This window comes from Argopecten irradians, chromosome 8 (assembly GCF_041381155.1).
Source record: "Argopecten irradians isolate NY chromosome 8, Ai_NY, whole genome shotgun sequence".
Lineage (NCBI taxonomy): Eukaryota > Metazoa > Mollusca > Bivalvia > Pectinida > Pectinidae > Argopecten > Argopecten irradians.
This window is the reverse complement of record NC_091141.1, coordinates 37,310,742-37,323,509: the sequence shown is the minus strand read 5'-3', so window position 1 is coordinate 37,323,509 and position 12,768 is coordinate 37,310,742. Positions and strand designations below refer to the sequence as shown.

The 12,768-nt window shown below is 33.9% G+C and overlaps 1 protein-coding gene across 1 annotated transcript; it reads right to left on the bottom strand.

Moving 5' to 3' along the window:
• Nucleotides 1-221: 221 nt before the first annotated feature.
• LOC138328971 (uncharacterized) lies at nt 222-12,458 on the bottom strand. The gene is made up of 5 exons (XM_069275674.1): nt 12,152-12,458; nt 3,888-5,207; nt 3,265-3,645; nt 2,131-2,328; nt 222-802 (listed from the first exon to the last, which is right to left on the bottom strand). The coding sequence occupies exons 1-5, from the start codon at nt 12,354-12,356 to the stop codon at nt 525-527; spliced, it is 2,382 nt and encodes a 793-aa protein (XP_069131775.1). The 5' UTR covers nt 12,357-12,458; the 3' UTR covers nt 222-524.
• Between the last annotated feature and the right edge of the window lie 310 nt (nt 12,459-12,768).

Below are 12,768 nucleotides of genomic sequence, written 5' to 3'. Positions count from 1 at the left end.
GTGTTGGTGCGTGTGGTGATTGGTTTGATATTGTTATCGTACAGGACAATGGGCGTGGCTTTACATAACATTGTAAAAGTACATGTTTGCGTTACATTTGTATTAGATTCGACTCTCAAGCGGCGAAAGCTATGTCAATAACACAAAACAACAGAGCGAAGCATTAGAAATGGTGATACAATTTAATTGATATATGCAATATATATATAGTGCTAGACACAATTCATTTAATATATATGCAATACATAGTGCAAAACACACGGCTTTAGATCAGTTAATTGATAAAAGATATCAGTTCCCAGTAAAAAGTGATGTTTATATACATGTAGATATACCATTGTGTGTTAACTAAACCATATATGGAGTTCGATATTTAAAATAAAAAAGCAGACACACGTTATATGCATTACGAAAGATTATCTGTGAAAATTGATATCACAATGCGAAAGTCATATAATAAAATGCGAGAAATGAGTATTGTACAAGTGTCACAGAAGCGTTGTGCTTGATAGAGCGAGCATTTTTTATGAAGATAGACCTGTATGAATATCCGGGAAACCAAGTTTGGAAGGAGCGGAATCCGGAAGTACTAGTCCTGGACCGGAAGGAGGCTCTGGGTATAGACTCATTTCTACAGTAGCGTGTACTCGTTTGAATGGGGCATAGCCTGGAGGCGGGTCGGTGGGCATGGTGGTGAGCGGAGTAGTCGTTGGTGTCGGGGTGGGGGGCTCCGTAGGGGTCACGCCATACACAACTGGAGCTTCCACTACCGGCTCTTTTGGTAGGTTATCCATGTTTGCCGCTAAAATTATTAAACCAAAGATAAATTAAATAACCATAGTTATTGTTTAATAACGCATTGTGTATGTTTTGTGTTTAGTTTGCCGCTGAATACAAAACATGAATTGATTAACCATATCATTATTTATTAATAATAATTTTGTGCCATTTCTATCTCCAAATCCGTAATTTTTTAAGACTGGTATTTAGTGATTGAATTATCAAATTTCAAATATCGAGTACATCCTTGCATCTCAAGTTGCTATGGTTACCATCCTTAACATGCATATGTAATAAAAACATGAAAATGTTGAAACATGCATACGTAATAAAAACATCAAAATGTTGACAACTTTGGCCGTTTTATTTTTGTATGTATTAAATACGTGTATCTATAATACAACATCTTGATTTCTTAACACTTTAAATCGATGTAATTTTTAATCGCTATATGCATGATAAGGTTAAAAAGGACTCGATATGTATACTTTTGTAAAGTCGAATTCGGTCAAAAAATGCTCTTTGTACCTTAAGGAATAACGGCATGATCATCTTGTGACAGAAATATCTTCTGAACATGCGGATTTATTTTCCTAAAATGCACACTTTTTCGAATATTTTATTAAAAATTTAAAAGTTATAACATGACGTAATAATTCACTAGCCGATAGCACTACTATATGTTAGGAGTTCATTTGCATGATCTATTATCATATTATAAACGACTTTGCCTTTCTCTCTTTTTTAGATTCAAGACGAGGCCATTAGATTTTATTATGTTACAGGTTTTTCAGTATACTCTAAAGGGGGGTAATTTCGTTTGTGGATAAATTCGCTATGTTAGCTTTTAAAATGTTCGCGGTGGAATAAAATTTTCGCGCTGTACAGCCATGGTCTAATTATTTACATGAAGGGGATTAACCGAAAATGTCCAGCCCGCGAATATTTCCACTTCTACAGTAACCGCTAGGCACGAAATCTTCTGCTTAAATTTCCTAATATTAATTACTCTTACGATGCTTCAAAACAACTCTAATGCTGATTAATATGACCTCAATCTTTTGGAATATCTTTCTATTTCTTAATTAATCCGAAGTAGGCACGTATTCTAAATATGAATACTGTAAAACAACTGTCTTTCGCGTGCAATTTACTTTCTCGACTTTCACGATCCAAGTATATTCGCAAAAATTTATCTTCGCAAAAATTTACATCTACGTCAATGCTACTGATAGGAATTTCCAGTCAATTTTTTCGATCAGCGAATGAGAATCTTTGCAAACTTTGAAATGGAATTCGCGGAATTAAGTAACCGCGAAAGAAAGTTGAATATTGAACTTGAAAACTTACGCGTTTTGCAGACAGATTTATCTCCAGAGCAGATCCGATTGTCCTGGTCCCAGTACGTGTATGGATAGCACCTCATCTCCTGTGGCCGTAGCTTCGTGGGGGAATCCGTTACACATTGTATAAACCTATTACAGTTAGTAGGATGGGGAAGGTAGCACGCTGATAATCTGGCGGTTTGTTCGCATTCTATACAGGCATCTGTGCGGAAACAAATCAATTTACATAGATGTATATTAAATGTATATTTGTAAACAAAAAACTTTTCGCGTATCTAACTTTCAGGTAGGCTCTAAGTTCTGTCCCTTGGCGAAGACACACCAAAGTCTATAAAACTGGTATTTTTCGCTCCTACTTAGCGCTCAGCATTAAGAGAGTGGGGCGACTGGTTGGCCCGTCGTCAGTATAATGTGACAGGTTGGGGTGTGTTGTTTGGTGTCTTCGGCGGCATGCTCTAGTTATATAGCACTATAAAAAGGGTAGCAGTTCCAGTATACAAGAAGACATCACATGGATATACATGTTCAATTGTTCAAATATACAAATAACTTTGTCTCTGTATATGGTCCTCTTTATGAGGGTTTTCAATGGGTGCGCGCAACACATAACATACAACAGAAACAATTCTTAAAAACTGAATGTGTTTATAGAAAATATCATGCAATTTTCATGTATAGAGAATTGAGTTTTCAAATTTATTTCACAATGGCGGAAAAAATAGGAATAAAATTGCAATATTATACTCTTTACCCACAGGGATATTCTACCCTCGGGATCACAAAATGTTGTAAAACCCTCGCCATGCCTGGTTTTACCGTTTTTGAATTTTCACGACCTGACTATAAGGGTTTATGTATGACTTAACCATTTCTCAATGTACAATTCTGCGCTTATAGCATTGTCATACAAACTCATAAAGATATTAATAAGGATGAAGATCTATATTTTAAACAGTTTGAATCAGTGAAAAATATCCCTCGAATATAACCAGATATATTGTATCAGAGGAAAATTAAATACTACATTAGAACTTGATACACATTTCTTTTGAAAATAGTGCCGAAATAATTTCAAAACTGGATTTTAAATTACATTATTATTATCTCACTCATGGCAAGCAAACTGTAGCGTTCCTACCTGCTGGTAAATCTCCGGTACCTTCTAGAATTTCATAGTTCGGGTTTATAACATTTGTATTGGTGTTATCCCCAACGTTATTTGAAGTGCCAGCATTATATTCATTCCCAATGGTGACTGAAGGTTCCGAATTATACTGAGTTCCTCCAGTTGAAACAGTATTCGTTGAAACTGACCCAGATGACGTTTCTGTTATAGTCGATGAAGCACTTGATGCAAAAGCGGAACTGATAACTGGGTTGTCGACAACAAGGCTACCGGAAGTGAGCTGCGAATCAGGTGCCGGTGGACCGGGAACATTCACCGCATTTCCGGTATCAACTACAACATTTCCGGTATCAACTACTACATTTCCGGAAGTATCAATGGGAGTTATTCCAACTGGAACAATACAAGATAAACAAAATTCAGTCGTAACGATAGAATACAAAACATAAATCTTTTGATTAGAATAGTTTCTTCTATTTTGTCAACAAAATTTACAACATAAGAAAATTTGAGTTCCATAATTTTGAATTTTCACAAAAAAAATATCGGACTTGTAATGTTCTTTTAAATGCAGTTTTTTTCTCTCTTTTGGGCTTTTAAGATATTTGGTGGTTTTTCTACTTCAAAGTCGTTACCTTCGACAACGTTTCCGTTATTTATCTGTGAATCCCCCGCATCAGCAGTAACAACATCATAAAGGATCATCGTCTCCGCCCCATTATCTTTGTTAACTGGCGTTAACATACCTGTGCCAGTAGAGGGTACTGAGCCCTCACTCCCAGCGTTCAATAATGGTCCTGTCGCAGGTTCTGTTGGCACTTCAGTATCAACAAGTCTGTTACCGGCAGAATTGGGCATTATTCCAGTCACGGGAGAATCGTCTGGTTTTGTAAAAGGAATACCATCTTTACCGGTCGAGTCGGTATCTGTAGCGCCACTAGAGGTAAGAAGATTGGCTAACTGTGCATTGTCACCGCCCATGTTTGCCAGAACTGCTCCAAGTCGGCTTAGCTGTGCCGGAGTAAGCTGCATTATCTGTCTCGGCGTAAGCAAGTTTTGGAAAGCCTGCAAACTTTCTTGATGAGTTTGGGTTGTATTAAGGCGACTCCTAATGTTTTGCGTCAGGCGGGGGTACAATTGTTGTTTTTGAGCATCGGTTAGAATTTTCCACATCGCAATGAATTGGTCTTCTGACATTTCCATTGCTACGCTCACCAGATCCTGTATATTGAGAGATCGAACGCGTTCGATAAGCTGTAATGGGTTCGCCTGACGAGAGAGGAGTTGAAGTTCTTGGAATTTGGTGATGCGTCCGACATTAGACGTCGGTCTGACATTAGTCGGCGGTCTCACTCCGACTGGTCCTATTGGTGTTACAACAGGGAGGCCTCCTCGTACGGGTGGTCTCCTTACAATCGGAGAAACAATTCTCCGACCAATCCCACTCGGGATGACCCTTTGTAAAGGACGTATAGGTGTTACCACCGGGAGACCCCCGGGTGTCCGCGCAGGTGTTACTGTTCCATGAAAAGCTCCTGAAGGCATACCGGCCCTCGAATTCGATACAGATGGAAGTCTTCCACTATTTCGCAATGCTCTTATTTCAGATGGTAAAAGACCTCTAACTTGCATAGCATTAATAGCATTAAGAGGTACCCCTCTAGATTGCATGAATCTTACTTCAGCAGCTGTCAGTTTTCTTCTCGCTTGCAATTGCTCTAGTTGAGCTTCTGTTAAGCCAGTTGCCTGTATTCGAGCTATTTCTAAAGGACTCACTCCTCTACTTCGCAACAGATTTGCCACATCTGTTGAAATTTTACTGGGCGTTGTAAATTGGGATCCAGCATTTTGTAACATCACATCGTTCGTCATGTTGTAAACCTGGCTACAGTTCATCTTAAATCCGTTATATTGTCCTCTTCGTATGCCATCTTTGATAAACATAAAGTTGGAATCTGCATCAAGAAAAATAATACAATAAATATAATTAATAAACAAACGCGGTCTAAAGACAAACTAAGATACCTAATGGGCATAGTGTGGAACTGCAAAGAGAAAAAAATTACCCTGGCGTATACCAGCCGTAATAGATATATCTCGATTTCTCTTTATAGGTAATAATTTCAAATATAAATCCTGACGAACCTGCATATTTTGGCATGACCCTTCTGAAAACAGTATAAAATCATAAGGTCTGTCATTAATTCAAAAACGAACGACTAGGTCCAACCAGTCAACCCATATATAATCGTACATTAACGTTAAGACACTTTCCGAAACAGAAGATAAAACTCGAAGACTATAACGTCTTTCCTGGATGACTAGAGATTTCTAGAGATTTTGATAAAATATTTAAATCATGCCCACTATTAAATAAAGCTAAGTGTTCCAGGAAAGTACCCAGGTTCATTTATAACATTACTTAAACAAGTCTATGTCAAATGATTTACATATGCCTATTCTTCAGTCCCATGTAATGTAAACGTACTTTGAAGCAGTTTTCGAGCAGGCAAATGTTGAGATAAAATATGATTGTGCGTATTGTATTTTCTGTTAATTGAGGTGATTCGATTATCACTTTTGCGATAAAATTTCATCACACCAAAACAAGGTATTCTACAGTATTCAAATTAAAGATTTTATATTGCTGAACACAAATATTTTGTGAAACTAATTAAATCGTTGGAGAAAAATCACCTGATGACAACCCTACAACTTCCCCCACAGTTTTCCTAAGCAGCATTCAGTTCTTGATTAAATGTGCTGTTTATTTACTTATAGTTGCGAAAAATACGAGAGCACCTAGGAAGTGTATGACCTGAAATCAAGCACATTGATGTTTATCTTACATTCATTCAAATGAAAATTTTGTGAAAAAATGTGTGTGAGAACATAAATAATATTACATTTTGATATAGACAAAGGTGTCTAACCGTAATTGTGTTAATGATTCGTGTAAGCGATTTTGTCCAGCACACGTGATATGAATATAACCTGACCCTACCCCGCGTTGGAGTACATCACCATTTCATGATCTTTTATGCTCAATTAGGAAATTATCATTTGCTGACTCAGCACATGAAAAATATACAATTAAAAGCAGCGCAAAAATGATGACAAAAAAAAATAAATGTAACTTGGGTGGAGATAATTTTTTGAGAAATCTTACAATTTTATCTTAAAGGCAATGTCATGTCCAACCTCAAATTTTTGTGTCGTACAAAATAGTCATTAAAACTTAACAGAAATGTCTGCAATCTTTACCCTCAAAACGTCTCTAATTCAAACTTTGTCTTCTTAGCCTAATTATAGGAACTACACTGCATATGTCCGCGTCTTCCTTGATTGAATACACCAGCTCAACTATATTAAAAAGTTCAAACCAGGCAGATGTTAACCATATTATGAATGTGTTTCCTAGAAAGTTGGTATTAGAGACGTTTTGGTTATACGTGATTACGATAAAGTTATCTTTGAAACAGCATTGGCATATCATATATATATATGAATAAAATATACCCTATGTTTCCTCACTCAACTGTTAATATCGATCCACATAAATCATAATATAGTGAAGGGTGGAACCTTCCATGGTACAAGGAAAAGATAAAGTGCAAATATTAGCCACACTGTGACGGAATAGCTACTGTGCTTATTCGAAACTATATTAGTTTGGCCCACTTTTAAAACGTCTTTAATTTGATCTTTAACGTGTCGCCACTTATACTATTAAAAATACAATGCAATGATTCACGGATACTATTTCCTTTTTGATGGTATTCTCTGGACGAACACAAGAAAACACCTGTTGTTCATTTCTACAATGGAGGTAGAAATAACAGAACTGTTAGACAGATTAGACTTCTGTTGACTATTTAACGAATACTAACTATTATTGCTACAGCTTTTATCTAAAACGGAGTAAAAACAATACATGCTGGTCAGTACCCTGCAAGACTCGTGCTACTGTTTGAGACATTGAGACCATAAAACCATTCATGATGGCTGAAACATATGCTGTCTTAGCAAAAAAATATGATTTTTAACAACTGTCAAGTGTCATTTTGTTTACCAGAATTTTCACCATGCCATTTTATGGACTTTGATAAAAATTGATGAAATTATCGAAAATTTACACGATGTTAGTTTATTTATGTCTATTTATGTCTCGAAGCACGTGTACAGAAACAGTTATGGTCTTTCCTACAAAACAATCCAACAAATACCGTGTATTCCAAAGCAATCTCAGAAATTATCATTGGACTTTATATTATAGTTAAAATAATTCGTATCTGTATCATTTATGTGTAGTAGTTGTTATCATAATAATTCAAATATTCTTATTATGTGGTAATATTTCTATGTAAAAATGTGCTAAATTAATATGTTGCCTGTAACAATTTTTGAACTGAGTTGATCCATGCTCAAATACGTCCAATGTACAAGAAGCAGTACAAGAAACAAAAGCAAAAGCAAAGTATACACCGTAAACATGACGTACTTCAATAAAATCTGAAAAGATGAATGTGAAAGGCGGTTTATTATTCTGATTCACAGGAAAATACTTGTGATATATTAATTTTAGATGCTTAAAGTCATATGTGCCGATATTTTTATACTCACAATCACGAAGAGCTTTTAATGTGTTATACCACCAAACATTAACAATATTATGAAAATTACAATACTTGCAATGCATAGATTCTAATTTTACAAGTACAACTAAACCTGAAACTGGCATTTTTACCTGTAAAATCATTATATTTACATCAACAATGTAGTACATACAATCATCTGTGTTATAACTAATGTTTATAAGACAGCATACATGTTTGGCCGTGACTTTGAATTACTGACAAAAATAGCATGTCTAATTTTTTGTCCAGTTATGGCACTTTAATGATAATAAACTGAAGTTTGTTTACACTCCGTCTATTTTACGAAAGAAGACAATACATATTACAAGCATTTTTGTAAGACATTCAAATGTTATTCTGTTCTTTATTTCAATCTCAATGTGTTGCGGTGTTTGATTGTCTGTATGTTTTGGGAGGCTGTGGTATATTCGTGTTATCTTCTTGTAATGTCGGAATTATTGCTCTTTTTTAAGTGCTATCTCACTGAAACATGTCGCCAAAAACGCCGAACAGCACATTCAAAACGGTCACATTACACTGACAACGGACAAACCAGTCGTCACCATCCATTTATGTTGATTGCTTAATTATAAGCAGGATATGAAACTACCACTTTTATAGACTATAGTGTATCTTAAATGTCTTGAAACGACAAGAATGTGACAGTATATACATATGAAATATAATTTATGTCTAATACCATGATATTTTTATCAATTTTACCTGAAATTGTAAATGAAATTTTTGAACAATATTGTTAAAAATAAATACCAATGAACGAAAATGGATTTTCAACCACAATTTAATTCAATTTCACATAAATGTTATTTGTAGCCAAATACTTAATTGTCCTTCCTATTTAGAATTAATAAATCTGTACCTGTGTTATTAATTTCCAATATTGCACGTACCTATATCTAGAAATTTATGTACCCTGCATTTTATTAAATTTCAAATATTTTTTAATCATTATTTACCTTTGTAAGTTAACTTTCAATGTGTCCATAAAAATGTATTAGTAAATTAATATAAAAGGGATAAATAAGTCTCTTAGACATTTGTGTTAAGGGATCTGCTCTGGTGAAGAGTCATTTTTTCTGATATAGATTTTTGGGAATAGGAATTCATACCAAAGTAAAAAAATGTTGTAAAAATAATATGGTAGTGTCTTTGATGTTGACGTAAATTATTGTTTTACCGGAATATTACTGTTCTGAGCATACACATAACAAACTGAAGCAACATTTTGCAAATTAGTTGTATGATAAGTATGAATAGTCGCAAAATTGACATAACAAACGTTTTGAAGATAATAATGTCACAGTAAAAAGCAATAGATTATGATTCCAACCTTTTATGTTTATAATTTTTATCTCAGTGAACCTAACAATCTAATTTAATATAGCTAAAATTGTTTTCGCACAGACGAATCAAGTAAAAATATTAAAGAAAAAAAAGTATGAAATTTTAACTCTCTTCAAAGTGCAAGAAATGCACCTTTTCAAAATGACCGCAAAATTGGTCATTTCTTAAAACTTGTATATATGAAAAATTCTAAATGCAAAATAAGTCTACTTGTAGAATATTTTCTATATGGCGACTTGCTACAAATTTAGACAATTAGTTTTTGAAAATAAAAACTGTTTCATTAATATTAAAACAAAATTTCAACCAGAATGAAACCTTGCAATGTTTGGTAGACTTTATAAAGGATATATTGATGAACGAAATGACACAAAATGTGTTCGATTATTCAATGAATTGTTTTCGAACAAAACAGTGTGTGATAAAAGTTTTTACAAACTATTCATTATTTGATTTGAAAATATGTATTTACCGCAAACTCCAACTATAAAATCAATGTAACACAAGCATTTCTGTCTATAACAAAAATGTTTATCTTGCGAAATTAATAATAAATAAGTTCGAATAATAATAACCATACTCTCCTTGTGCACTTATTAAGTCTTTTATAAAATGATATTTACAACTTCACAATCACCGATAACGTATGTTCTTATGAGCACTTATGACTTTTAAACAGCGTAAAGATTTAGTTAATTTTCATAAGAGTTTTTATAATATATTTTCGTTGTTTTTTGAATGACGGATCAATCAATGTTCTTACGTCATAGGGTGGTCTCGAGATTTCTAAAAAAAATAGGAAAAATATCTCACGTTAGTAAGGAAGAGCACTTTGTTTGTTTGTTTGTTTGATTATTTTAACGTCCTATTAACAGCCAGGGTCATGTGTCAAATGTATGCAATGTATAGCGTGTGTGAAATGCGTGGAAGAGCACTTATACACACACACTAATACCATACATCTTAAGAACGCATACACATGACTTGATGTAACGTCATCAGTCATAACTCTAATTTTCCATGTGAGTTGTATAGGGCATCAACTTATAATAAATTATAAGTTATGAAAAGTGTGAGGCTTATCTTTGCTTGTCTTTTTTAATAAATAACGTCCTATTAACAACCAGGTTCATGTAACGATGGCCTCTCATGTATGCGATTTGTAGTGTGTATGAAATGTGTGGTGCGTTTTTGAGGGACTGCGGTATGACAAGTTGGTGGAAAACAATAGATCAATATTACTTACTCAATACTTAAACCTTCATGTAGTATTTGGTTTGATATCTAGAGATAAGTCTGATGTAGAACAAACGTACAACAATGCTTAGATAAACATTCACATTAAGACTAAAATATACATGTTTATGATAGTATCATAGGTTTAGTACGTACGTGTAAGCCTTTGTTGCCATAACGACATAATCCGATATGAATCCGCCATTTTTGCTAGATTAAGTGTTTGGGTGATTTGATTTGAACTACCTAAATGTGTTTTCGATCTAAAAGTAGTAATAATAATTAGGTTGTATTTTAGATTTTGGCGGCGGAGGAAACCCGAAGTTTATACAGAAAATTCATTGAAAAACTTCTGTACCACATCAAAACTCTATACTGAGTGATTGGCAAAATCATGGACAAAACAGATATTAAAATGGCGCAATCGATTAACAAAATTTGCTCAACAATTATTATATAATCAATTGATTCCGTAAGCAAAATAAAGCAAGCATCATGGTCGAGAGTTAGTATAGGGATCACAGGAATTCTATGGTAAACATCTATTTTATGATACAGACAATAGCATTTCCTGAACATGTATACGTTATTTCATACATATAAAAAAACAACGATCGACGAAAAGAAATATTTTATATTTTCTTCAACATAATGAGGTCAATTCCCTATAGCTAGAAGTATTGACACAAAATTTGACTGATTAATCATGAATTTTTCATCTAAAGTGTCGTCTATAAATCAATTACACACTAATTAGCAATGACAATGATAACCCAAAATACATCAACTCATGACACGTAAGACAGCTATTAATACATAACCAATAACACAGACTAAATGCAGATGACATTTACTACATTTGTTAATCAACAAAAAAGAACATATGGGCCGGTAGGTATGATAGACAATTCACGATCTTCACTACATCACTTCTGATCTCTGATTCTTTGGTTCTGAACTTCAGTGCAATTAATGTTATAGTAGCTGTTCGTACTTAACGTTTAGCATGTTTGGAAATTAAGACAGCGGGTTTGGTCATTGTTTATTGATTATGAGCATTTGTTAGTACAATTCAGTGAAAACACACTATGCATTTTTAATAGATCCCGCTATCGCAATGAGACACACAAAACAGAATACATCCTCTCCAAAACAATCATGTTTTTATAAGTAAGAAAACACTTATATACTTATAAATGTAACCATTGTTTAGATAATAAGTAATCCTAGCAAAAAATTTCAAAATATTGAAAAATCGATTTTTAAAAGATCCTCGCATTAAAAAATAATCACCAGTTTACAAATAAATCAATATTTAAGCAAAATACTAAAATACATTTCAGGTTTAAGTAATTATCGTACTAAACAAACCATCGCATTAGAAGTGATGTGCAATTAAAACAAAATTGTATTGGTTTACGTTTCTAAGTGGATGAATTAATGATTATGTTGAGCATAATAAACGAGGATCCATTTCTTATAATGTCCTTACTTTGTGTATTGTATTTAGAAAGAATTTGTTCCTCGTACGTTTAGCCTGAATCGTAACATCATATCATATAACATCATATTTTCAAAAATGTTTGTGATGTTGTGATGATATTTTTACAAACATAAATGTAATTTACAATGTTCAAGTCTATATGTTCATATATACTTACAGTATTTTTCAGGAATGCACCGGCACACATCGTTAAGGTAAACCTTAGGTAACTCTGCAGTTTCATTACATCGTTTGAAGACATATTGCTTATTTCCTCCCACCACCGCACTCTCTATAAAGTGTTTAGGTGAGAAGTATGGAATCCTGTTACACTGCAGTGAAGAGTAACACAGGAAAATATTCAAGAAAGTCTCGATTGCCATTTTGAATCGAGTCTTGATCCAAGTTGAAGAAAACGAAAGTGATTAAAGCCACAATCCTATCCGAGGTTTTGTAGATGTATACCTTTGACACAATGTGTTTTAAGTAACGAATACTTCTTTACGCTATCTCATAGCGAAAAATCTGTGTTTAACATAAGCCCGGAACGCTTAATAAATCCCCTGGACAGTTCAAGCGAAACTGACACAGGACGATAGACGAGTGCGCGTGGAATTGATTGACACCTATTTACGCCTCATTACCGATGAAACAATCAATGTACGAAGAGTGTCACTAACGTGAATTGTATTAAGTTTTAACATGTAGCAGGCTTCAAAACTTCCATTATTCAGAAAATATTTACGTACGAATATGTGTAAATCAACGAAATAAATTCATATTTTAGTCTGTTTG

Bases quoted from the DNA above. Each gene is read 5' to 3' on its own strand.
- LOC138328971 (XM_069275674.1), bottom strand. From the start codon at position 12,356: ATGGCAATCGAGACTTTCTTGAATATTTTCCTGTGTTACTCTTCACTG. The intron at 3,646-3,887 runs GTAACGACTTTG...GTATTGTTCCAG, and splicing joins TAACGGAAACGTTGTCGAAG to TTGGAATAACTCCCATTGAT. The intron at 803-2,130 runs GTAAGTTTTCAA...TAATAATTTTAG, and splicing joins TAAATCTGTCTGCAAAACGC to CGGCAAACATGGATAACCTA.